Below are 27,100 nucleotides of genomic sequence, written 5' to 3'. Positions count from 1 at the left end.
TATATTCTTAAATTTGTACTATTATTTATTTCTTTAAACTTGGGATATATTTCTGTTATGAATTATGACAATTAAAATCATTGTACTAATCTTTCCTGGTCTGCAAATGCCTATATGTAAGCTATTTTTTTTAGCTAGACTGGCACCCATATTATTACGAATACAAACAAAATAGAGAACAATGCTATACCTTAGACCCGCTGTATGGACAGAGGACAACGGGGTATTAGAGTAGTAAGTTATATGCTTACTAAGTCAAACTTGTTGATTGGTAAAGAGTGTCTTACACACTTACTGGTTGATGTTTGTGCAATGAAGGTATACTCGAAGTTTGCTTGTCTCTGGACTTTTCACATTTGCCACTAACACCTTGGTGCCCACCAGTTTCTTGAACAGAAGAGAGAGCCAATAGTCCTAGTTGTGGTGGTTGGGGAGAGGAGGGACAAAAATAGATCTTTACTTATTTTTTTATTTAACAAAAACAGCATCAGGCGAACAGCTAACCTACGAAGAGTGTGACTGTTATCCTAGAGGTATTTAAAGAGGACTCATCTTTCGGTCCGTGTTACCACCATGAATCTGAGGGGGATATCTTGTTTGCTGCTCTTTGTCACTGGAGGACTATGTTTCCACAATTCAGAGGGCCATGCCTGCTGGGAGATATAGCTCAAGAATGCAACTCATTGCTCAGAGAGAGTGTAAATATTCTTTGTTGTCTATCATCCAAGAATTCAAAGTAAAGCTCAAAGCAAAACTTTTAGATACACACACACACACACACACACACAGGCAAGTTTTAAAAACAAAACTTCTACCTGTTTAAGAGACTAAAATAATATCCTTTAAAACCTTCACCTGCCTCCTCCCCCACCACTGCCATAATGTAATGGATTAGGCAACAATCATCACTTGCTATCAAGGTCAAAAAAAAGAGAGACAACCAGTCATTGTGTGTCTCTTGATGGAAGCACACAACATCACCTCTGAAGAATTCTTGTGAAACAAAATGAAAATCCAAAAATTGAAACAAGCTCAAAGCCGTAGGTCTAACTACCAGTTTATAGAAAATACAAGGGACAGAAGAACATGCTAAATGACACCACAGGAATAAATTTAGCAAAATCCAGAATGTGGGAAACACTATAGAACAAATTACTTGGTTTCTTTAATTAATAAATTCCAAGGGGGAAAAAAAGAGGGTGGGTGGGACGTAAAGAGGAACAGACTTAAGAGATATATCAAATGCAACATATAAGCCTTGTTTGGATTCTGATGCGAACAAATCAACTATTAAATAAGGAAAATGTGAAACACTGACTAAATATGTGGTGATAGTGAAGAATTATTGTTAATATTTTAAAGTATGATAATCATATCTTGTCATGTCTTTATGAAGGAGATACATACTAAAGAACTTACGGATAAAGTGATACATTTGGGATTTGCTTCAAAGTAACCCAGTAGGAGGGGGTGAGGAGTGGGTAGGGTTATGGATTAAACGAGACTGGGGATTCATATACTTTTCTCTCTACCTTGAAATTTTCCATAATAAAAAGTTGGTTGGTTGTTTTTTAAACATTCTCAATATATACTCCAACTCTCCTTCTTGCGCAGAGGTAAGGTAGGCTTGACAGGCAAACAGGTTTTGTTTCTCTCCTTAAATTCAAACTTTTCACTGGAGCCAGGAGCAGAATCAAATGTTTTCAGAGGAGACGTGACTCTAGTGTGGTTCAGTAACTGGGAGGGCAGGAAGCACGCAGGCCTGAGCCAGGATTTGTATGGGATTCTTTAGAGCAATACGGGACGACGACGTGACCTCCAGCAGATCACGCAACCTCGTCTCAGTTTGAACTTCCTCATCTGAAAAACGGACCGAAGAGACCCACCTTGCCACCTTCCAGGATTGTTGTGCAAATCAAATAAGAAAACAGCCATATACGATGGGTTTAAGGCTTATTCCCCTACTCTTTCAAGTTTTTCTAACTGACTGTGACCTTGAGGAAAAAGTATATTTAGTGCACATACACAGGGTTCTTAAGCCAAAGGTTTATGTTGGGGCACTGAGAAGATTTAGATAACATAATAAATAGCTGGTACTATTCATGAAGAGTGGTAGGATAAGATGGCTAATTTCTAGACATTGTAATCAAAGTGAATTTGTAGAAACTATTTATTTACCTTCCTTGTTTGAGGTCCATTTAAGAAAGGGCCAGCAGTAGATTTTCAATATTTGTCTAACAAAATTATCATGTTTGATTTAACTCTGTATAGACGACTCATAGGATCATTGGAGAAGATAGATTCCATTTTGTGTAATGTCATTTTTATAAGAATTTTCTGGTGGCCGGCCCCATGGCCAAGTGGTTAGTTCCCATGCTCCGCTTCAGCGGCCCAGGCTTTCGCCGGTTCAAAACCTGGGCGCAGACATGGCACCACTCATCAGGCCATGCTGGGGCGGCATCCCACATGCCACAACTAGAAGGACCCACAACTAAAAATACACAACTATGTATCGGGGGGCTTTGGGGAGAAAAAGGAAAAATAAAATCTTTGGAAAAAAAAAAGAATTTTCTGAAAGTTATGAACAGTGTGCCCCGTGAGCTTGGACCACTATAGATTAAAAGCAATTTTGTTGGGAAATCTATCTACAAACCACAAAAGCCTAGCTTATATTTTTGGCATGTGCTTTTTGCAAACTTTCTTAGCTTTCCTACAATATTCAAATAATTACCCTACAACTTTTTCTTAGAAAATGGATATCCTAAAATGCCATTTTGGACTATAAAAACCAAGGTCATACTTCTCAGGGCTATATCAAAACTATCCCAACTTTTAGACATATATAGCTTCCAGGTAGCTTTGTGGATAGAAAGGTTAAATTTCCTAGTTTAGCACCAGATGCAGTTGGAGGTGGGGGGAAATAAGACTTTATTCATAAATATCTTGTAGATTATTAACAAAATAGCAAATTCTTAGAGTGAGATTTTTGAATGAATACATGGTACTGGCTTATCTTAAAGTTAAATAAATTATGATTTCATGACATAAAAAAGTTTTGAAGCTTTGGATACTGAGGGCAATTTTAACTTTGATTTAGTTTGTAAAACATTTTTTGATCCAAGTTTATCTTGTAAAATTTGAATCATAAAATTTCAAATTACCCCTTTTAAAAAAAAAACCCCACACCGTGTCCCAAATGGCACTGACAAAGTTATTCCTGGGTCTTGGCTTCTTCTCTCGAGAGACAAAAATGTTAGACTGGATGATCTCGAAGGTTTCTTCCAGTTTATCGCTCCATGGTTTGACTATTGAGAGGAGTGACTGCTCAAAGGAGGTTAACACAGGGGCCCTGAGTATCCTCGACTCTGTTCACAGAAACAGGACAATAATGGCCACTTACAGGTAAAGGTTCAAAGTTGTCATCCACCAAGTGGTAGTTCCCGGCTCCGAAGAACACCTGCCTCATCACCACTTCTATGCCCATTCTGGCCGATAGGCCCAATTTATCCAGCCACCTGGAACAGAGTGAGGCCCAGCTTTCTTCAGGTTTGGAAAACAAAATAACTCAATTCTAATTATACACTATTCTGATTTATTCAACTATGTGGGAGGAATTGACAGGAAACCAGAAAAGCAATGTTAATTATAAATGTCATTCGAATGAGATGGCGACTCCCTTTCCCCTCACATTTCCCATACTGCAGCACCATAACAAATCCTAGAAGACCATTAACATGCTGTAGGAGTCCCTTCCAGGGTAAGACAACCTCTAGAAAGCAGAGCAGACAAATGCCCACTCTTATAAGCAATTCTTCTCCACCCGCTAGGATGCCCCACTGCCCCTCCCCCCCAGCCCCATGTGAGGTCGAAAGAAAAGTGTGCTTGTGGTCAGCAGTAGTAAAATATGAAATAAGCAGAATCACACCTAGACTTTTATGGACACCTCCCCTTCCCACCTTTAGTGAATTGCAAAACAAACATCTCCGTTCTTTTTCTACTCCTCATGCCCCTAGGAGCATACAGGATTTGTGCTTTCTTCTGAACTTATAAGGATGAGGGTAGGAGAGGAAAGAGAATAAGTCTCAACGTGAGGATAAAGAACTATAGATTGAAAGTGTTAATGGAGTTATGGAACATAAGTAAACTAGTAGTTTAAAGCAGTCAGGTTTGTGGTGGTTGAATAATGAGGTAATTTAGTAAATCTTCAAATTCATTGGAAGGCCCTCTGGTGTGACCTCATACTTCAGGCTCTAAACTTCCCGGGAATATAAATAGAGCTGTATATACTAAGCATCCTTCTCAGAGTCAAGGCTCTGGATGCGCTCGTTTACAGCATACTTCTTTAGAGGAAGCCATCGGTGGCATATTTATGGGCCATAATTAAGTAACAAAACTTCTAAAGCAATTCATTCACACAATGATTAATTTGGAACACACGTTAAAGATGTCCAACAAGCTCCAGTAAATCATTTTCTTGCAAAATCTGGCATGAATTTAGAGGGTCAGCCACAGAAACTATCTTTGCTCAAATTTTTGGCTGACGAGCTACTTCAACTGAATGGAAGGATAGGAGAATGCTGTCATCTGGGCCCTGAGGCGAGTGTACTTCACTCACATAAAGCCAGCCGCAAAGGAGTTGGACAGCAAGGGTGCGCCACCCCCGTACGCAGAGCTTGTTTCTCCTAACCAAACCTTCTTGTGGGGTCTGGTCTCCTCAACAACCTACGGAACAGGAAAGTCTCCATGGTAATTGCAAACGAGTTGACCAATTAGGGTGCTGAAGATTAACAACATTCAAAGCCTTGTATTCCCAGACTCATCCATCCAATATAGTTACAAATATGTTCACGGTCATTTAGGTCTTGGCCAATTTACTTTTATTGAAATACTAGGTATGGAAGGAATGTAAATAATCCCATTCTTATGGCCTATCAGAGTTAATGCTACCAAAAGGCTATTGAAAGTATTTTTAATCTTTGATCGATATGCATGATCTGATGCCAAGGGGGGATGACAGTGAATAAGACTTAGCGCCTGTTCTCTAAAAGTAGAAAAACACATCAGTTTATATATATATATATATATAAAATATATGTATATTTAAGATATAATTTATATCTAGATATAAATTTATATCTACAATATATATATTTTGGATACAATTTAGATATATAGATATAAAATTTAGAACTAGCTAGGCTACAAAATAAAGACTCTGGTTTTACATTAAACAGAAGAAAAGACTATTACCTGGAAAACTTTTTGCACAGATGAACTGAAAGTGTCCAACACATCAGGGTTTAGAAAATCTTCTTTGGTAGCAATTCGTCCATTCAAGTAGTAGCTAAATTATTCAGAAAATATTCAGGAAAAAATACCAACCTTTACTTTTAAGTTAATTGGCCAACCTTGCCCTCCTTTCTACCTCTTCCCACTCCCCTGTCATAAAAAAAAGGTGGAAGTTCTACTAAGGAGGGCCCAAGATGGAAGGGGATCAGCTGCTCTGTCTCGAGAGGACATGGTCACAAGTGCAGGCATTGTGGGTCACCCATTCTTTGGCAAGCTGGTCAGTTTTAGCTACTCGTCTCTTCCATGAGTTAAATGATAGCACGGCTTGATTTTGTAGAACCCACCATGTTATTTAAAATAAGCTTAAATCTTTGTTTTATTAATATTAAAACTCTAGCACAGTGCTGCTTGAGACCCTATCTGTTTCTTATTTGAACTACGAAATCAATCAGCAGTTAAATGGAAATAATTTTTCGAAAAGTAAGTATAAGTAAAGCTAGGATTATTCTCTTAATTTAAGAGCAGGCGACATACTCACTGATGCCATGTGACTGAGTCAATCACTCCTCCCCCAGCCTTCAGGAAACTAGAAAAAAAATCCACTATGTTATCATAATCCTCATATGCACGATACATTCCCCAGAAATCAGCTGGTCACTACTTTAGAATCAGGCAAACACAAAACTTCCTAATTCTGGCACAAATTTATCATAGGTGCCCTGTGTCCCCAAATCCTTGGTATTCTGAGCCAGTTAACGCTTCCTCTTTTGGTAAACCATCCGGTCACGCAGTAAATTGTTTTAATAACATGTGGACTATTGAGGATTCTCCCCCAGAGAGAAATTTATTTTTAAGAAAAGTGGTTCTGCTTCTCCCAGCTCTTACCTCTTCAGCATCTTAACAGTCTTTCCTCGAGGCTGGCCAACATCAGGACCATAGAGTTTTGCATTTTTGAAAGTGAATTTTCCTAGAAGTTTACGCAACTCAATAAAATCTTCTCCTAACTGCAATCCATCGATGAAAATACCGGCCTTCTTCCGGAAACTGTTAGGTTCTGGAAAACAGCAATTCTTGAAATAATCATTTGCCTAGAATTTTTTTATTTAAAAGCAAACATACTAGCAGCATATAAAAGCCACAAAACATTTCCAAATTATAAAAACCTAGAATCCAAAATCAATAAAAATAAAACCCCTAATTACAAAGAATATATTCTAGAGAAACAAAAATTTAAATTATATAATTGAGGTGTGAGGGGATATGAAAACAATGTAAAGTTAATAATGGAGATATTAAACCAATAGATATTTTGGAAATAGTCTGTAGTCTGTATCCAGTATTTAATAATCTGATTTACTTTAAAAAAAGAAAAAAATTGGGTGGAGGCAAGACTTTTAAAAATCAGTTTCTACACCAGCATGAAAAGCTTTATTTAGAATGTTTATTCCCAAATTATATGCAAGTGAGCCTGGAAGTAACAAAGCTGAAGAGATGGGAGGGAGGCCCATGAAGTGTCCACTCTGCTTCCCAAACACACCTTGTAAAGCTCTTCCCTGCTTCCTTCTCCTTCACCCTGGAAACCAGAGCTCTTTGCAAATTGGGGCCCAAGGAAGAGGGAAACATGGCGTCATCACTGTTTATCTTACTCTGAAGAGTGGAAGGAGCTGGGGATGGGTAGGGTAGAGAAGTAGGGAGGGAGGGATACATAAAGGTGGGTAAGAATGTGTTCAAATGACCTGTTATTCATATGGTCGCTGTAGGAAAGTTGAATGCGAGTGAGGATGTGCATGGGAATCTGGCTAATCACTAGCAATTTAGTTAGAATGTACAAATTCCTTGCAAAAAAAGAGTAAAGAAGGAGACAATCAGGAGCTTGACCCAAGTAGGATTCTGTACTGGGAACTTCTAGCTTGAGCAGATCACAGAGGTTGGGATGCGGGCTGGGGTGGGGGTGCTGAGATTAATTGACAAGTTGAGAAACAGAGAAAGGAACGGAAGGGTAAAAGCAAACTGCCTGCTTTACAGTTGTGCTGAGCCCAGCCTGCAAAGCATAATAGGTTTAAGTGACTCTAGAAATCTCAAGGGAACCTGCCTGGGAGCTGTGGAAATTGCTGGTTCCAACTAGCTGTTCTCAGCTCAAAGGTAACATAAACTAAGATTAGCAATAGCCTCTGGGACATATAAAGGAATTTTCCGCCATAAGCAATCCCAAAAGTTGCATTGTTGAACACTGGCACAAATGTGCCAAGACAGAAGTATATTTGCTAATATTAAAAAGAATGTCATAAATAGGAACAAACAATGCCAAAGGGGAATCTCCTTATTAATGAAATGTTCCCAGGGGCACTTACCGTTGCCCAGTTCCCAAGAAATGTTATAACTCCTGGAAGAGCAGTAGTCCAGGAGCAGCTGAGCGTTGGAACTGTTCCAGCGCAAATCTGCTGTTCGCAGCAATGCATTTAGACCGAAGATCAAGTCCAGGCCGGAGCAATTCGCAAAAGTATACAGCATATCCACTGAGCTTCCTAAAAGAAAAATGTCACAATTTAATGGTTAGGTTGGCACCACCGTGATGAAGGCCTCCGGATTTGCTCTTCATAATGAGTTACCATTTCTGTTGTTAAATCAAAGAATTCCAGGCCTAATGAGTGACTATAATTACGAATAAGACACAAAAAAGTGTACTGACAAATTAAACAAAAGTCAATGTGACTTCATTTGATTCAGCTGTTGAATCAAGTCCCATGGATGGTACCAGAAGCTTTGGTCCGGCGCTCAGATTTCGTTCAAGTGACCTCAGGTGATTGGGGAAACTATGTTGTATGGCTCAGTGCTCAACGAGCACAGGCCAGACTGTCTTGTCGTTGGTCACCATAAACCCCACGCTTCATAATCTAAATGTCTCTACTCACAAACTCAGGCACAAATATTATGCTAAGTTTAAAACAAACTTTTGAAAAATTCAAGTATATGATTTATCAATTTAAAATAAGTAGAATTTTACATTAAAAAATTGGCCTAAAGGGGCTGGCCCAGTGGTATAATGGTTAAGTTTGCATGTTCTGCTTTGGCTGCCCTGGGTTTATGGGTTCAGATCCCAGGTGCAGACCTAGATACGGCTCATGAAGCCACGAAGTGGCACGTCCCACATACAAAGGAAGATTGGCACGGATGTTAGCTCAGGGACAGTCTTCCTCATCAAAAAAAACAAACAGAATAACAACAACAACAAAAAACTTGGCCTAGGGCTATAGGGCTGTGGTTTTGAAATTATGGGCCAAGACACCCTAGGGAGACACAGTGAATTCACTGACACGGTTGTTAGATTCAGCAAATAAAAATACAGGATATCTAGTTAAATTTGAACTTCAGACAAATAATGAATAATTTCTAGTGTGCATTCTAGGCAATGTTTGAGAAATAATTTCAGTAAACAAAAAATTGTTTATCTGAAATTCAGACTTAACTGGGCAATCCTGCTCACAGCGCCATCGCAGGATCTTTTAAATTTGCAGGGGAAACGGGGAAACACATCAACATCCATCGACATGACCACAACTACTACTATTTGGTTGTTTGGACCTAATAACTAATAAGAACTTAATGATCAAGACTCAGATATTTCTTTTGGGCTAGGTATACTGTGAAAAAAATTACTGTATCACTGAAGTGCCATAAAAATTTGGGAACTTTTGAACTCAGCTTTTTAAACTCTTAGCTAGTCTATAATCACTTTTTGAGAGTGGCAACAATGTAATCTTGAGTGTCATCTTTAAATCAGTTACCATACACATAATAAGTCTTTGCGATTTTTGCATATATTTAGAGTCGTTTGTTAAACAGAAATTCCCCCTTGAACTCTCCTACCGTAAAACAAACTTACACCCTTTCGCCTTAAAAGTGGCTTTATTTTTGTTCTGTTTCTGAGTCTTCAGCCGGAATTACTGGGATCTCCAAAGCAGTGAAGCTCCAGATTCAATATTGCTACCCAAGGCTGGGGGAAGAAACAACTCTAGCAAGCTGTTGTAGGTGCTTCTGACGTTTGCTATGTCACCTGCTTCCACAAAACTCCTGCCTATCATCAAGGAGCCACAGACGTCAGAGTTTGAAAAGCTCGGAGTCCTGCAGCCCAGCACTCCACTGAATCTTGAGCCACAGTTGGGACAACAGAGATCCTTTGAGATTATTGAGTCCTCCCCAGACGTCCACCCTCGTTTTTCTATGAGGAAACTGACACCCAAAGAAATGAACCGTTCTGCCCAGTATCACATAGTAATTTGGTGGCAGTGCCATTACTGGAGCCTGCTATAAAGGGGTGACTTGACTGCCTTAGTTGTGGCTATATTTTAGGCGTATATATTATAAAATCATGTAGAAAGTGTCCTGGATCAGGAATCCTAGGACCTGAGCTCCAGACCCCACTCTCCCACTTACAGACCAGGGGTGACCCTTTTACCCTGCAGGAGCCTCAGCTGCAGATCTACGGTCCTGGAACTAGCACTGTCACATGCCTGTGAAAACCCTTTATAAACCATGACAAACCTTTACAGATATAAAGCCCTGTTACTGCCTGGCCCCTTTACAAAGGTATTTCAAAACACCTGGAATGTCTGCATTTTAGAGTATTTCTTCCACTCTACTTTACTCTTTCTCTATTTCTTCATTTTTCCAAATGTACTTGGAATTTATGTAGCTTTAAATTTTATTATACACCCACCTATAACATAAACAGTAAGAGCCCCCTGAATAAAGGCTATATATTACTGAGTTCAAATCCACTTTAAAAAAAAAACAAAACCCACCCAGCCTACTTGCTCCTCAAAACGAGAACAGGAAGAAAACTCACAGCTAATTATCCAATACCCAATGATTACCCAATCTCTTATATCATACTGTATGAAAGAGTGGGAAGATCCCTGGGATGAAGACAAATTAAATGACATTAAAAGCTGGCACTGACTCTCCCTGGCGTTATACCATGTACGTTTATGTAAGTGTGTCCAGCATCCAGCGTGGGAGTGGGTGTTGGCAGAGTGATGAGGAACAGAGTTGGGGAAGGACAGCAAAGAATTAGGTCATTGAATCTGATTATTTTAATAAAGGAGGCCATTCTGCAGTCACACCCAGAATTACATCTGTAACATTGCTTCCTTTTCCTGCCCAAACAGGTTTACCGTGTCAGCTTATATTCTTATGACAAATGGTTTTGTTATCTTCTACTGAAGTGAAACACACCAACCACTGGGTCCTGTCCTTTGAAAACATACCTCTATCTTCTAGGACATCTGTTTCAAGGGTACAGGCCACTAACTAAGCAATTAACGTGTCCTTGCTGTACAGATTTTTGCTATCTCTTCCATCATAGGATGCCACCCCAAGTTACTCCAGCATTCCCAGCCTCAGCCATGGATATGGAACAACGTGTGGAAACACCTCTCTGCGTCTGAGATGCTGGTCACTCTAATGAGGAGGTGCCCAGATGAAACACAGTAGATTCCGATCTATGTTTCCAAAGCATGGAGATGAAAATAGAAAATTTCAAACCAGAAGTCAAATATTCCCCAATACAAATAAAATATCTGTATTTCTCATACGTTTTAGCATTGCCAACAGGGTGGCTGGAGTTTACGGACCCAGCTAAATAGTTAGCAAAAGAACTTTCCCCAGGTGTAGGAACTTGGAAGATCCAAGCCCCAGAGGCAGGAAAAATGTTGGAAACCTACCATTTTGGGTTGCAGAAAGATCACGTGAGGTAGCAAACCTCTTTTTAGAAAAATTGAAGTTAAACTGGTATAATGTTTAACATGACAAAAAAAGTGGGAATCTATAGGTTACTTAATACCATGTGGTCTTCTCTTAGCAGGCCAGTATCATAAAGATTTATTACAAATGAGACCTTATTGCTGTGGGTGTCTTGTACTTCTGTCATTCCTTTAATGGGATCTGAGATGGCCCTGCATTATGCCAAACTCCATTCAACTATAGTCACATTATTAAAGTGTTGGAGTAGTTCTTCCTGCCCCCTGCTTAAAATGCAAAAAATAATTTAGAGGACCACAATATCTATTAGCATATAAGCTATTTTCCGATTTCTTATATGTCACATTTTTTCCGTATCTTATAAATTAAAAATCCATCAGCTACACTGAAATCCTGATATTGTAGAGTAAAATCTTGTAAAGATAAATAATTTACTTTAAATAATGTCCTTTAAAAATATTGACTAACCGGGGCTGGCCCCATGGCCGAGTGATTAAGTTCACGCACTCCGCTGCGGCGGCCCAGGGTTTCGTCAGTTCGAATCCTGGGTGTAGACATGGCACCACTCATCAGGCCATGCTGAGGTGGCGTCCCACATGCCACGACTAGAAGGACCCACAACTAAGAATATACAACTATGTACTGGGAGGCTTTGAGGAGAAAAAGGAAAAAAATAAAAAAATCTTTAAAAATATTGACTAACCCAAATGAACTTCCAGATAATTTATTTTTCAAAAGTCAAAAGACAGTTGTAGAGTATCTGAGCAGGTTATTTCCTTAACTGAGATCTGGAGCAACATCATCCCTTAATTGGGCATAAAACACTAACTTTCAGATAAAAATATATTTCGTAGTTAAATACAGATTAAATTCCTGGTTAGTTGAGCTAGTCCTCTGTTTGCAAAGCTACAGAGGAAAGAAAAGGAGAAAACTGCTTGATGGCCAAGACTGTATGGTATGACCCAAGATTCTCCTGCCTAATGATCCACCACCTCAGACCAGGGCTTATTTCTGGGAGGGGAGACTGAAGGGACAATGAAGTGAAAGCTTTTCACATTTCACTCTTTATACTTTTTGCATTTTACTTTTACACCAGGAATGTATCCACGTCTTCCTTGACTTCCTAGTTCTTCAGAGCAGTAAAGGTCATTATTAGCTCATGAATGATTTCTATATTTCACTCTGTGGCTAGTAGGCAAAGTCAGGTGAAGAAAAGAAAAAAACGTAAGTTTTGGGTTCAAGATTTCCCATTAACTCTCGATCACGCGCGAATGTTCTGCAGCTTCACACAACTGATGTAAGGTTTGCTAGATTCAAGCCCAAGTTCAAGCTATCCAAATATTTTGGGGCTGGGACACCTGCAAGGCGCCTTGCATTTCTTACTTGAATAGGTGCTGTTCTTGAACTTTTTCTGATATTGACTTCTGAGTAGCAATTGCTCCTGGAAGGGCCATTCCAACTGTAACCTCTTCTCCACATCAGAAGGGATGGATCCAGATTTGCAAATGTCTGCAAATTGAAGAAATAATTTAGAGAATCTGTTTTCACAGTGATAAGGTTGAAATCCCATATATTTATTTAGTTAGCTCTTTATGTGACTAAAGCAAGATAACTAAGTTTCCGGTTATGAGGTATGACATCAGAGAAAGATATATTCTGCTAGACATGTCAAATTTGCTGGCTAACCCTTCACCACAAAAAAACAACCAAAGGGCAGGTTTCCTAAGGAGCACTGAACATATACTGGATACAGATACACTGGACATAACTTCAAGTTATTTGACAATTTAGAAGTCTCCTCAGAAACTTGAAATTACTAGAAAACTCCACTGAAGAAAACAGAGCTCAATTCTCTTAAGGTTCACTTTCAAAATACATAGAAATTTGTTTTACTATATATATATATCTGCTTTGTGGTAATTTCCTCTTGCCATAACGGTAGGACAGGAAATGTTGACTTTTTTCCCTCCAAATTTGGTATCATCAAAGCTTCGGAGACCACAGCATGTGCACTTGGAAAAATCTGCCACTATCCTGTCAGGCAGACTGTGCTTCTTTATCACAAGGCAGCAGGGCCGCCGGGCGCTTGTTGCCAGGGCTGGCTGACCCGCCAGTGACTTCCTTTCTGGGAAGCTGCACATTCTGGCTTTCTGGCAGCCGGAGCCTCATCCATCTCTCTGCTCACAAAGGACGTTTCAGAGGCACTTGGCTAAGCCCAGTGGCCGGCCTCCCCCAACAGGAGGAAACAAATTGATGAGCAAAGGACAGTTTCCTGCCTAAACTTGTGAGAACTTTTGAAGGCATATGGCTGGCGAGAAAGGGCCAAGCCTATGCATAAACTATTCCAGCGTGTTCTTCCAAGGGAACGCTCCTGCTTTTCTTCGTTTTTTCTAATTACCGTTCTATCAGTTTTGGCCCAATTACTGATTAACTGTTCTAAACTTTTCCTAACTGAAGAAAATAAACAGAAGGGAAATAGGCAATGTTATTCATTAATATATACATTATACATACATGTTTATAATTCAATGATGTGTACGATATTTTTAATAATTGCTAAAATAACGATTTAACTTCCATTTGATGTCTGTATAGCACTTTTGAAAGACACAAGGCAAATCCTCGTAGCTCGCTAGGCCGGGTCTCTCAGGTGAAGCCACAGACTTCCAGTCTCAGAATCACCTGAGGAGCTGGCTAAACTCATAATCTAAGGTCGGAGCCCAGGAATCCAAATATTCAAACTCACCCCAGGTCTCTGTGCATGGTCAATGAAGTTTGAGACCCACTGCCCAATAAACCAAGTCTTAAATCCATTCTTAGAAGCAGAGCATATTTCCACATGCCCTTACACCTTTCATCCACAGTCTATTACCAGGATAAACGGGCTTCAGTCCATTGCTGCGTCTTCAGCTGGAAATACCCTCTTCAGTTTGATGCATTTCTACCCACATGCTCCCTCTAAGTTGCTCTGTTTTTCAGCTACAAGCATTGCTCCAGTTACAGCACAATTAACTCTCAGTTATGCCCAGCACACCTTTCGTTGTGAGGTCTCAGTTCATGAAAACATCAGGGGGAGGAAACCTGCCCTCTGGGTCCTCCTTTTGTGAAGGTGCCTCCACGAGTCATCGGGCCGTAAGCTCTCATTGACTGTTAGACCTGAGCAGCACCACTGCCCGGAGAAGGCTCGGGACTGACTTAAGTTAACTAAAATATATGGTTAATCTTTGAAAATTGTCACCCTGGTTGACTTGAGATTGCCAGTAACTTCTCTCTTCAAAGGTTGATTCCTTCTTGGGATCAAAAATTAGAAAGTCCGTCTTGGTGCCACCAAATCTCAGGTACGCAGGAGACAAGCCTCTAGCCAAAGTGCGAAGCTTTGGAGAACTGTTAGGAAGACAAGCAAGGCATTAAAACGATTTTTCCAAGACAATCCGATCAAACATGTTTATTCCCTTCTCTCTCGGCAGCGCCATTTCTTACTGTCTAGCCGTACAGGCCTCCGAAGGAGAAGTCATACTGCTATAATGGGGGAATCTCTGACTCTGAATCTTTCTGTAATTGCACCATTGCTCTTCTAGGCACCTGAAGGCAACTTGGAGCCCTAATTCCAGCAAGAGCTGAGAGTCTAACTTGACAAGTAGGATAGTATTCAAGGACTTCAAGAAACTCAAAACCTTTTATGCTCAATGGAGGAAAAGAGGCACAAGAGTAGAAACTATGGGAAAGATGACTCTGTTTCTTTGAAAAATAGATTGTCTTCAAAAATTTATGTTCCCAGAGAAGTTAAAAATGATTTAGGATTCCTCCTCCCCTCCCAATGAAAGCCATCCTTTTAAATTTAAATGACTTAGAATTACCTAAGATTCTCATTTCTATCACTGACACCTCCAGTTTGAGCAATTCTAAACGCATAGCTCATCAAGCCAGAAGTGCTCCTGATAAGGCTCATTATGTGCTCAGAATGGTAACAAAGGCTATAGGATGGAATTAGAATGATTTATAATCCTTTCCCGGAAAGATGCCATGATTATTTAAGTAAATAAAACTAAGAAAACAGAAGACCTAGGCAAAGGGACACCTGCCACACATTTCTGAAACCTCACACGTGTGATTCTGGCCACACAGCTCTCTGCAATGATCTTAAAACACATAAAACCAATGCTGTGCAGTTCTTGGAATGGCTCAATTAATCGGTTTCCATGTGGGTTTATTTCAAACAAGAAAATCATTCCAGGAGGACTACTTAATTGCCAATACTTCTTAACATCCTAGGAATTCAAGACCTGACCTACAATTTTAAGATGTGCTCCTGCTTAACTCTGTATAGTGCTAGTAAAATTTTTGAAAGATTTCTTTATTTGTGCTTAGGAAAGAGAAATTAAAATGTGGAACTTGGGGCTGGCCCGGTGGCACAGCAGTTCAGTTCACATGTTCTGCTTCTCCGTGGCCCAGGGTTCGCCGGTTCGGATCCCGGGTGTGGACATGGCACTGCTTGGCACGCCATGCTGTGGTGGGCGTCCCACGTATAAAGTAGAGGAAGATGGGCACGGATGTTAGCTCAGGGCCAGTCTTCCTCAGCAAAAAGAGGAGGATTAGCAGCAGTTAGTTCAGGGCTAATCTTCCTCAAAAAAAAAAAAAAAAAAAAGTGGAACTTGACCAAAAGATGTCTCCTGCATTAAAAATTTCAGCAATTCTTCCCCACCATTTTTTTTGTTTGTAACTTGAGAGCTTTTTACAGTAGTTCCTAGCCACTCTTGCCTTCATGAGCCTTTTACTCCATAAAAAAATTTAAAATTATATTCTATGGTAATATTTATATATAAAGACAAATATGTTAATGTCATACATTAAAACATTTTCTTTGACCTGAAAGTTCATCTTCTTTGGAACTTAAAAGAACTGAAAATATTTTTGTAGGGCCCTAAACGTATCGTGGGTCCTGGCATGAGGAAATACTGCACAAAGTGAGACTTCAGAAAAGTACCAACTGGAGCTCTCCCTGACTGAGATACTGGAGCACCAACGGACTCTGGGAAGCATGGCGTCTGCTGTCAATCCCCAAAACCACTGGAAAATGAACGGAAATGCTAACTTTGACTAAGTAAGGATTCAGAACAAAGCCATTTCCACTTTGCAACAAACCCAAACAAAAATAAACTGTAGGGAGCGGGGCTGGAGCATTATTGTTTAACGAGCACAGAGTTTCAGTTTGGGAAGATGAAAAAGTTCTAAGATGGACAGTGGTGATAGCTGAATGACAGTGTGAACGTCCTTAATGCCAGTGAACTACACACTTTAAAATGGTTAAAGGGTCAGCCCCGTGGCCGAGTGGTTAAGTTCATGTGCTCCACTTCGGTGGCCCAGGGTTTTGCCAGTTCGGATCCTGGGCACAGACATGGCACCACTCTTTAGGCCATGCTGAGGCGGCGTCCCACATGGCGCAACCAGAGGCACTCACAACTAAATATACAACTATGTACTGGGGAGCTTTGGGGAGAAGAATAAAAAAAAATGATTGGCAACAGTGGTTAGCTCAGGTGCCAATCTTTAAAATGGTTAAAATGGTAACTCTATGCTTGATATGTTTTGCCAGAATAGAATGAACAAATTGTAGACATAGTGTGATTTCGACAATGAAGAAATAATATATATAGGAGATAACAGCGGTCATTATTATGTGGTAAGATGCATGGTAGACTCTTTTCTATTGCTTTTCCATACTTTACAAGTTTTCCATAAATAAGCACATGATATTTTAATTTATACAAGGCAGTTTTGTATGTGTGTCTTTCTGTTTTTTAAGAATAAGTTAAGAAACCAAGGGGCTGGCCCTGTGGCCGAGTGGTTAAGTTCACGGGCTCCCTTTCAGCAGCCCAGGGTTTTGCTGGTTCAGATCCTGGGCGCCAACATGGCACCGCTCATCAGGCCACACTATGGCGGCATCCCACATGCCACAACTCGAAGGACCCACAACTAAACATACAACTATGTACCACGGGGAGTTGGGGAGAAAAAGCAGAAGAAAAAAAAAGAAACCAAGATTTACTTAAAGGAGACACAACCATCCACTAATTTATTCAATAAATATTCATTGCAGGCCCACTGTGTGCCAGGCAGTATGCTGGTTGCTGGGGATACAATGGCAAACAGACAGAGATAGCTACTGTTCTCATATAATTTATAGTTAGTGATATAAACGAACAAGAAAATAGGTAATTCCAAAACAGTGCTATAAGAACACACAAAGGGGGTCTTAACTCAGACTTTGGGCTGGGGGTAGGGGGTGGTTAGAGGTTTTCCAGGGGAGGTGGCTTCACTGTTAGACACTCAAAAGGAATAAATCTTTTCCAGACCAAAGATAGTGAGGTGGGATTGAAGGAGAAAAGTCCGTGCAAAGATCAGAGGTAGACAAGAACATGGCACCACTGAAGAGCTGACGGGCGTGGCTAGAGCCTAGAGACTGGGGGCAGGCAGTTGCTGGGAGAGAACAGACTGAGAGGCAAGCAGAACAACATCATGGAGGGCCTGTAAGCCGCTGTGTCCAGGAGTTCCAACTTTATGTGAGGGCAATGAGGAGACATGGACAGATTTAAAGCAGTGGAGTGTTCCCACCAGACTTTTATTCTAGAAAAGAATCTCAGGCTGTAGTATAAATAGCTGAATAGAAGGACCAAGACTGTGGTCACATTAATGTAGATAGAAAGTGATGGGCTGAGCTAAGGTAACAGCAGTGTGGACGAAGAGAGGTGGATAAATTCAAGACACATGTGGAGGTAGAAAGTCTAGATTTGGGGTTCAATTGGATGTTGGAGAAGAGTCAAGGATCTCTCCTGGGAGGCATCTTGGAAGATGGTAATATTTGCTGAGATGAAGAATAGGTGATAGATTGGAGATGGGGATGAAGGCAGGGGAGAGGCTCAGTTTTGTAGAATTTAAGATGCCAATGGAACATATTTCCATCAGGCCCTTGGCCATGTGTGTTTGAAGCTCAGGAGACACATCCAGGCGAGGTATGGAATGGAGAGCCCTCAGTCTCAAAGTCAGTGACTGGTAACCCCTGGCCCATGCTGTCGAGACACGGCCCTAACTGATACAAGGAGCTTCCTCCGAGTCACTCCTGTTCGGCTGGCCCTGTTCCACTGCCTTTGGCCAGGCGCTGAGTCTCATCCCTGGCATTTTGATTGTTTGATGATAGAAGAAGCCCATTTAGATTTGTGTAGCTGGTATTTTTGAGCAACTGAGATGGGTGAGAAGCAGCTGCTCTTGTTTCTGGGGAATGGAGGGAAAACTAGTATCAGGGAGACAGAGCTGTGTTATCAGAGATGTACATCTGCGCGAGGCCTGGGGCAGATGCCCCAGAACCAGAGCCTGGTTCCCACAGGTAGTAACTGTCCCACCTTGGGTCCCTCTCGCGCACATTACTCTGTCGGTCTTCTCTTCATAGCATTCACTGCTCTCTGAAATTAGTTTCTTCATTTGTTTCCTTGGTGCCCTGTCTATCTCAGCTTCGCCCCGGATGTAAGCTCTGTGAGAACGGGCACCTCCTCTGTGTGGCTCATCAGAATCTCCTCAGCACCTGGATGAGCATCTAGGTAAGCACCCGCACACAGCGGTGCTTAATAAATATCTGTTAAGTGAATGAACAGTCGAGTCCGGCCTGATGAAAGGGCAAGTGGGGCCAAAGACCGTTTTCTGAACAAAATTAAACCCCAATGTTATGGCTTCAGCTAAGGAAAGGAAATCACATGTTTTAAAGTATTGGTATTAAAGATCTTTTCGTTTGTCTCCTTTGCAATGGAATATTTTCTTGTTTTGAGAATACAATATTGATGCCCTGGGACAAAACCCAGATTTAAAGCAGCTGCAAAACATGTCATCAAAACAAAATTGATCAAAGGTACAGTATTTCTATCATATACACAAAAGAGAAAGGGAAAAACGTCTACCGCCACTACAGTGACATGGAAATAACAAAAGGCACGGAAGAGCAACTGCCGATATGCCATTTCGGAAGCAGTTTGTTAGGAGGAAGCAAAGCCTGCAGGTACTTTCATTCTACCTTACGTGTAAAAGTAAGTTGCTTATCTCTGACACAAAAGCAGAGGTGTGCCCAAGCCAGCATGTCCTCCTGGCTTGTACAAGCTTGTGAGAGTCAGTCGTTAAATTCTGAGAACCAGTCGTTAAACTTTGCCAGTCTGAAATCAGCCATGGGGGGGTGGTATTTATCCTACAGAAGTCAGAAAAAAAGCGTAAATCAGCTCCCCTTCTTCCCAAAGAGCCAGTTGTGAAACACGTCCCAGCACACCACTGCATGAGCCGTAATTCAAGCCGTGGAAGTGGGGGAGACCACTCAGAGTATGTGAAGTGAAAAGCAGGTCTGAGTCAGAAGTCAGAGGAACACCAACGTTTAAGACGAGCTATAGAAAGAGAGGGGGAAGAGGTGTCAGAGGCGGAGGAAACACCCGGAAACAGAGGTGATGCCAAACCGAAGGGACGAACAAGGGTTTCAATATCAACCTTGCCAAATGCTTCTGGAAGACTGTATTAGTTTCCCAGGGCTGCAGTCACAAAGTGCCGCCAACTGGACACTTAAACAACAGAATCTCTTGTCTCATAGTTCTGGAGGCCAGGCATCTGAAGTCAAGGTGTTGGCAAGGCCATGCTCCCTCTGAAGGTGCTGGGGAAGGATCTGTTCCAGGCTTCTCTCCTAGCTTCTGGTAGTTCCTCGTAGCAGCATAACTTTGCTTTTCACAAGGCATCCTCTCTGTGTCATGTCTGTCTCCAAATTTCCCCTTCTCACAAGAACATCAGTCATACACGATCAGGGCCCTCTCCATTCCAGGCTGACCTAATCTTCACTAATTACATCTGCAATGACCCTATTTCCAAACACGTCATATGCTGAGGTACTGGGATTAGGACTTCAACATATGGATTTTATAGGGACACTCAGAGATTCAACCCATAACAGAGACCAAATCAGGATTGAAATGTATTCATTGGATTTTGCAATAAAAGAAGGTCATTGATGATCCTGGAGAGATTGATTTTAGTGACACCATGACAGGGACATCCTGAGGGTGGAACAAGGAAGGAATGGGCAGTAAGGAAGGCTGCAGAGGGGAGGAGAGAAGCAGGGCAGTCGCTGCAGAGACATACGTGCCGGGAGGTGTTTGAGATGGGAAAGACTTGAGGACGTGTATAGGCCGATAGCAAGGAGCCAATAAAAAGGGAGAGTTAAAGATACAGGAAAGAGGGGCTGGCCCAGTGGAGCAGCGGTTAAGCTCACAAGTTCTGCTTCAGCAGGCCGGGGTTCGCTGGTTCAGATCCCAGGTGCAGACATGGCACCGCTTGGCAAGCCATGTGTGGTAGGCGTCCCACATATAAAGTAGAGGAAGATGGACATGGATGTTAGCTCAGGGCCAGTCTTCCTCAGCAAAAAGAGGAGGATTGGTGGCAGATGTTAGCTTAGGGCTAACCTTCCCCCCAAAAAAAGATACAGGAAAGAGAAGAGATGACCGCTAGAGCAAGTCCTTGGGGAGGCAGGAGGGGCAGGACCCAGAGCAGAGCTGGAAGAAATGGCCTGAGAAGAGAGAAAGGAAGAATGCTGGATATGGTCATGGTATGTCCGCAGGTTTGATGTAGGAAGAAAAGTAAGTTCCTGTCTAGTGACTTCATTTTCTTTGGAGAACAGAAGTGTGGTCATAGGCCAACAGTGATGAGGTGGAGGATCCGAGATTTGAAGGAAGTGCAGAAAGAGAGGCAGGGAAGTGAAGAGTTACGTGGTAGCACTAAGGTCCACGTAAGTCTGGAGGGCAAGAATTTATGGTGCGACACCAATCCATGTGGCTGAGAGATTCCTCTCCCCAAGAGCCTAATAGCCCAGTTCTACAGGGTGGCCACTGAGACTGGAAGCAGAGTCAGACACACAAAAGTGGTTTATTAATATGCATTACAATTCAGGATTAGATAATATTTTCAATTTCCAGATTTTATGGCCACTGTACAGATTCCAAGCAGGGAAAATATAGGACTAAGCTAGGTTTGGGTTTTAGCAGGAAGAACAATGGTGACATCACTGAATGTGGAGTTGGGAAGAGATGCACATTTCACAAGCTTGTGCAAGCTGGCTTCAGTACAACACTGAGTAAAGATTATTTAAAAATGTGGGTGTGAAGAAATTGAGAGGCAGTTTATTCAAGTGGACTTGAAGTCATCTGGGATGACGGTGGGACATGGGAGTGGAGAGGAAATGGGGAAATCAGTGCCAGTCTTCAGTCAATAAGGAGGAGTGTGGAAGAGGGGAGCAGAGCGCAGTGACGAGGAGCACAGGATGAGCATCAGGCATGGCGGCAATGGACTTCACACTAGAGTCATGATGATCATCTCTAACATGCATCAGGTTAGTCCAAACGCAGCGTTTTAGGCCCTTTGCATAGATCATTTCACTTAATCCCAAAACAACGCAATGAGGTAGGTGTCATCATTATCCTCATTTTAGAGACAAGGAACCTGAACAACAGGAGGCTAGGTGATCTCCCCAAGGTAACAAGCCAAAAGGGATTTGAACTACGGCAGGCAGTCGGGACTTCAAACTAGTGGGCAGTCGTCCAGAAGCTGCCCTGGGAACGCGAAAAGGCTGCAGTGCGGGAGGATGCGCAGCCTTTCCTCTCCCTGGGTCTTCAGAGAAGAGCCAGGTTTCAGCCGGGGCAAGGAGGGGTCGGGAACATTCTAAGAGGAAGACAGAGCAGGCGTTCCATCAAAGGGCTCCAGGGAGCACGGTGGAAGGTTTGGGAGGGACAAGGTCAGTGAGCTCTCAGGCAGGGGGAGAGCACTTCTCAGGGGTCAGAAAACGTGAGTCTATAGCTTGGGATCATTCTGTTCTCTGCTTGCCCTGGGCCGTGGGTACGGCTGTCTGCAACAGGCACACTGGGGGCCTGTGGCTCTTTCCAACATCGGTTATCAGAGGTGCACTTGACATTGACAATGAACACTTTTCCAAATCTGAAAGCAGCTTTGTCAATGAAGACGCAGGAATCTAACTATTCAAAGTTATTATTAATAAATATCTATTGAATTGGTAAAAAAGAGATGAACTTTGCTGAAGAAAAGCAAGCACAGCTGCATTATTTCTGCCATTGCTGTTTAGCACCACTCTTTTGCCCTGTAGTCCTTAGGATCTCTTCCCCTGACTCCACGCTCCACATGGTGAACCATGCTCGACTGCAGTGTGGACTACACCATCCAAAACAGTAACAAGTAGCCACACGTGGCTGTTGAGCACTTGAAATGTGGCTAATTCCAGTTGAGATGTGCTGTGAGCATAAAATATACACCAGATTTTGAAGACTTGTTTGAAAAGGAATGTAAAATATCTCGTTAATATTTTTCTATTGATTATATGTTGAAATGATAACATTTCGGATATTTTATGTTAAATAAAACATTAAAATTAATTTCACCTGTATCTTTTTGTCTTTTTTACCATGGCTACTAGAAAATTTGAAATTACAAATGTGGCTTGCCTGTGAGGCTCACCTTATGTTCCTGTCGAGCGGCGCTGGTCTCAACCCTTCCATCTCGGAGGGCCAGGGCCTCTTCCGGCTCCGCACAGGCGGGCTTAGGAAGTTTTTGACTGGGTTATTGATTAGTTCCCTCGGGGAAGAGGACAAACTGGAAAGATGCTCCTTTCCAATTCTAGATTGTTCTATCACTGGCATTTAAGTTCTGAGTATTTGGTGTTTTCTAACTGCAAATGTGAAACATACACGTGTTGGCCACCCTGGGAACTCAGCACCATGCCATCTGCCTGAATTCGCTCAGGCCTCTCTGGAAGCACCTGCAGTGGCTGATTCTCCCACCCTCGGGTCAGAGCTTCTTTCCTTAGTCTATCAATCTTCTCAATTTGTTTCTGGACAAGCTACTTCTACCACGTCCTTGCCCGGTTAAAAACATAAACCGCTTTGCTTCCTTTTTGTACACTGTTCTCTCTGCAATTAGCACCCGGGTTCAAGCTCTGCTCCTTCATGTAACAGCAGGCTGATCATGGGCAAGAGAGTGAATCTCCCTGAGCCTCAGTTTCTTCATTTTTTTTTTTTAAAGATTTTATTTTTTCCATTTTCTCCCCAAAGCCCCCTGGTACATAGTTGCATATTCTTCGTTGTGGGTCCTTCTAACTGTGGCATGTGGGACGCTGCCTCAGCGTGGCTTGATGAGCCGTGCCATGTCTGCGCCCAGGATTCGAACCAACAAAACACTGGGCCGCCTGCAGCGGAGCATGCGAACTTAACCACTCAGCCATGGGGCCAGCCCCTTGTTTCTTCATTTTTAAAATGAGGATAATAATAGTGCTCACCTCATTGTTTTGTAGCAAGGACTAAATGAATCAATACCTAGAAGGTGCTTACAACAGGGCCTGGCACATGACCTGGGCTCGATAGTGTCAGCTATTTTTATTGTCCTCCCCTCCTTATTACTTCGGCTCTCATGTGCTCAGCTCTTGCCATCTTGGCCAAGCATCTCCCCCTTTGAGGTGTAATAAAGCAATGCCCATCTCACCCTCCACTCCTGTGGACAGATACTAAGCTTAGTGTTGTCTTCTGAGACCGAAGCTAAATGTCGTGTCTTCTGAGATGGCCAGGCCACTCTGGGCTCTGTGCTAACCATGCTGGAGAGATGGACCCTCAGACCCTAATTCAGAAGCCAGGTCTTAGGTGAGAAGGAGAGGAAGCTCCTGCCTCTTTGAGCCGTAGTCTTTGAGGACATAGGTGGGGATAGGGTGGATGTGTTTGCAGATGCTTCTGGGGAGTGGGCATCAAAGACGGCCTCTGCTAGGGGAAGGGCCCTGGAGTGGTCAGGAGCCAGCCCTGGAGAGAAACCTGTGTGAACAGGAATACACTGTGTTTTGTAAACCAAAAAACCCCCAGTTTTATCTGTTGCATGCTATGCTCTTTTGTTTTCATAATCGTCCAGCCTTTGACACAAGTGTGGGGGCCGGAGGAAAGTAAGCGTGCTATGGGAAATTGAGATGTGTTTAAGAGGAGGCAAGGGATCACCCTCACTGAATTGCAGACTGGAAGTTCTGTGTGTGTTTGGGGAGTGGTGTTAGTCAATTAGTTAACTTGACTGGAGGGTGATCAGGCCTGGACCCCAAAAGTCATAGCGTAGGTTTTGTCCTTTGGACCTGTTTCTCCAGGAGGGGATCCCCAAATGCCGTTCCTGGGACCTATGCCGGCTGCCGCAGCAGCAAACTTGAGTCCTCACATTTCAGCAAGTGGTCATCTCCTTCATCCCTCTATTTTTTCGGTAAGTCACCTCACACCCTCTCATCTCCCCACTCCCCCTCCCAAGCTAGGCCTGGGGTCCTGAGATACGGAGCCCTGTAGTTCAGTGTTTCTCCGGAGTAATCTTTCTGTCTTCCAACCAGCTGCTGCCTGGTATCGACCTCCTATCCCAAAGGGGAAGGAGAAAAGTGGGGCCTCCTCCCCACCAGGAAAGTCTGCCTCTCCTGCCACAGCAGGAAAGAAGGAAGTTAACTATGATCAAAAGAAACACAGAGAACTGGTCAGTGGTTAGCAAATACTCACTATTTTCCGGAGGAAGCAATTAGCTTAAATTTTGAACACTCTGTGTCAAACACTGTGCTAAGAACTTACTTATTATCTCATCAGATCCTCATCACAATCATACAAGAAGGTTGTAGAAGTTCCATTCCACAGGTGAGGAAATTGAGGCTTGGAGTTGTCAAGCCACCTGTAAAAACCAAGCCACCCAACTTTGGCAGAGTTGGGGATCAAGCCAGGGAGGTCTGACTGCCAATCTCTTACCCATTAGGCTACCTGCTCTTATTTGCAACATAAAGGACTGAAATTAGCAATGGCAGCTGACAGCATGGGCAGAGGAAGGACAGCATGGTGCTGTCAGGCAATGGCGAGATTCCCAGCTGTCTGAGGTGGCTGGGGTGTGGCTGTCTCCGCAGGCTCTCATGACCTAGATGAGTGGCCCAGATGACCTGGGACTGTCTCTGCAGCTCCCTGTCTTGGGATCAGCCTGCACTCCTGGAGCAGGGGCGGCTGAGCCTGTGCGAGTTTCAGTCTGTCTCAGGTGAGAAAAAAATTACCACTGATAAAGCGGTGGCACGTTTTGCAGCCTCATCTTACAGAGAGCTCTTTTTAGTAAGGCTCTGTAAGTCACTGCAATAGTATTCCAGGTCTCATTTAGAAAATATTTTTAGATTTTTTTAATGAAAAGAATGTAATATGGGAAATCTCTGTACCTTGTGCTCAATTTTGCTGTGAATCTAAAACTGCTCTTTAAAAGTTTATTAAAATGTATCTATCAGTTTAAGAGACGGAAGCCTGGTTCACAATCTCACTTGTCCTAGACTACGCAGCAAATTCAAGTTTCTTTTCCAAATTTCCCCTTAAAACCCGGCCCTTAGTTGGCGCTCGGGCAACACTCCATGAATGAATGAAGGCGGTAAAGAGTGGTTTGTGGGTGGCTGCCTAGAGAGGCAAAAGGGAGGAGAGTGGTGGCAGCCGGTGGCAGTCAGGAGCACAGGGGAGGGACAGGGACCGGGAGGCCAGCGCTTACCCCAGGAAGGTGAGGAAGCGCGGGTCCGTGGCCAGGTTGGCGTCGATGGTGAAGGACAGGAAGGCGGGGCTCACCAGGTGCACCGGCCGCTCGGTGGAGAAGTCCAGCTCCACGGCGTCCTCAGCTTGCGCGGGGCCCGCCCGGGCGCCCGGGGAGAAGGGACCGAGCGGCCCCAGCAGCAGCAGCAGCGGCGGCGACAGCGGCAGCCCCCGCGTCCAGCGCAGCAGCATCTCGGGCTCACCTGGCTGCCCCACCGGCGGGCGGCGGCGCAGCAACCTCGCGCACTTCCTCCCGCCAGCCCACAGCGCCCTTTTCTCCTCTCCTCCACGCTGTCGCTCCTCCTCACCCCTCCCATTGCGCCCGGCATCCTCCCACTCCTGCCCTGCATCCCTCCCACTGCTCCCTCCCTCCCCGCCCCGCCTCCCCCGCTCACTCCCCCTTCCTTGCACGCTTTCCCTTCGGTGGCAGTCGCGGTTACAAAATCACCCACACCCATTGGAAGGGCGCGGACATGGCCGGGATCCAATCGCCCAGGAAGCCTGGGGAGGGAGCGCCCGGGGAGGAGCGCTGGGCATCTCGGACTTGGCTTCCCGAAGCACAATGTTTTGTGCGCTCTGGTGGGAACACCACCGTTTCCCTCTTCCAGGTCCCATCTGGGTGGCGCCGGGTCTTCTGACCCTCAACTAAAGCTTCTTGTTGCGCATTCATCGCTTCCCTCCGCTCCCCGCTCCTCCCCAATCTGGTTTATAAACACCTGCTTGTCACTTGCGCGTGGCAAAATTTGATCAATGGTGTGTCCTCTGGCCAGAGAACTGTTTCCCGGGAATCTTACTTTCGCCTGAAAAATCTGACCTGGGCATTGGCTAACCTACAGCTAGAAAGAAATCAACCTCCCAAAATTCCCTATTAACGTCGCAGGAGAACAGAGTTTAGCAGGGCCGTCAAGTATTAGGTGCTCCAACACCTGAAACTCAGGACATGAAGCCTCCACACAAGTGTGGGGTAGTGACAATCCCTTGAATTTGGAGCCTGTGCCAAATTTCCCCTCTACACATTGATCTTTAGCTGTTGACCAAACTTTTCTTCAGTTTCCTTTTGATGCCTACATCGATGTATAATTATAACAAGCACCGTGCACTTGGGGCTTCCTATATGCCTGGTACCATAAGAGGTGCTTATCTGTATTCTGTAAATCCCACAGCTCTGCCAAGTGCGTATTATCCTCATTTTGCACACGAGGACCCAAGCTCTTAGATATTAACATGTGCAAGCGTCAGAATCGGGATGTGAAGGCAGTTACACAACCCCAAGCAGATGGCAGCCTGTCTCAGCTGACATGTAACTTCCTCAAAGAAGTTTTGCCTGACCCTCCAGGCAGCTGAGGTCTCCCAAGACATTCTCTTTACAGCATCCCGAACTCGCTGGAGCTTACCACGTTTGTTAGTATAGTGAATGTTGC

The 27,100-nt window shown here is 43.3% G+C and overlaps 1 protein-coding gene across 1 annotated transcript in view; it reads right to left on the bottom strand.

The window, feature by feature from the left end:
* The window catches only part of HPSE (heparanase), a 32,041-nt gene extending 6,099 nt beyond the window's left edge, over nt 1-25,942 (bottom strand). Inside the window, exons 1-10 of the mRNA XM_046655611.1 lie at nt 25,642-25,942; nt 14,288-14,433; nt 12,433-12,558; nt 7,641-7,814; nt 6,175-6,343; nt 5,828-5,875; nt 5,251-5,344; nt 4,616-4,722; nt 3,401-3,515; nt 296-414 (exon numbers count right to left, since the gene is read on the bottom strand). Coding sequence (XP_046511567.1) covers nt 296-414; nt 3,401-3,515; nt 4,616-4,722; nt 5,251-5,344; nt 5,828-5,875; nt 6,175-6,343; nt 7,641-7,814; nt 12,433-12,558; nt 14,288-14,433; nt 25,642-25,871 — 1,328 coding nt within the window. The 5' untranslated portion in view covers nt 25,872-25,942. The remainder of the gene's footprint in view (nt 1-295; nt 415-3,400; nt 3,516-4,615; nt 4,723-5,250; nt 5,345-5,827; nt 5,876-6,174; nt 6,344-7,640; nt 7,815-12,432; nt 12,559-14,287; nt 14,434-25,641) is intronic.
* Nucleotides 25,943-27,100: the final 1,158 nt, after the last annotated feature.

This window comes from Equus quagga, chromosome 3 (genome assembly GCF_021613505.1).
Source record: "Equus quagga isolate Etosha38 chromosome 3, UCLA_HA_Equagga_1.0, whole genome shotgun sequence".
In the NCBI taxonomy this organism is placed as follows: domain Eukaryota; kingdom Metazoa; phylum Chordata; class Mammalia; order Perissodactyla; family Equidae; genus Equus; species Equus quagga.
This window is presented reverse-complemented; position numbering and strand designations above follow the sequence as displayed.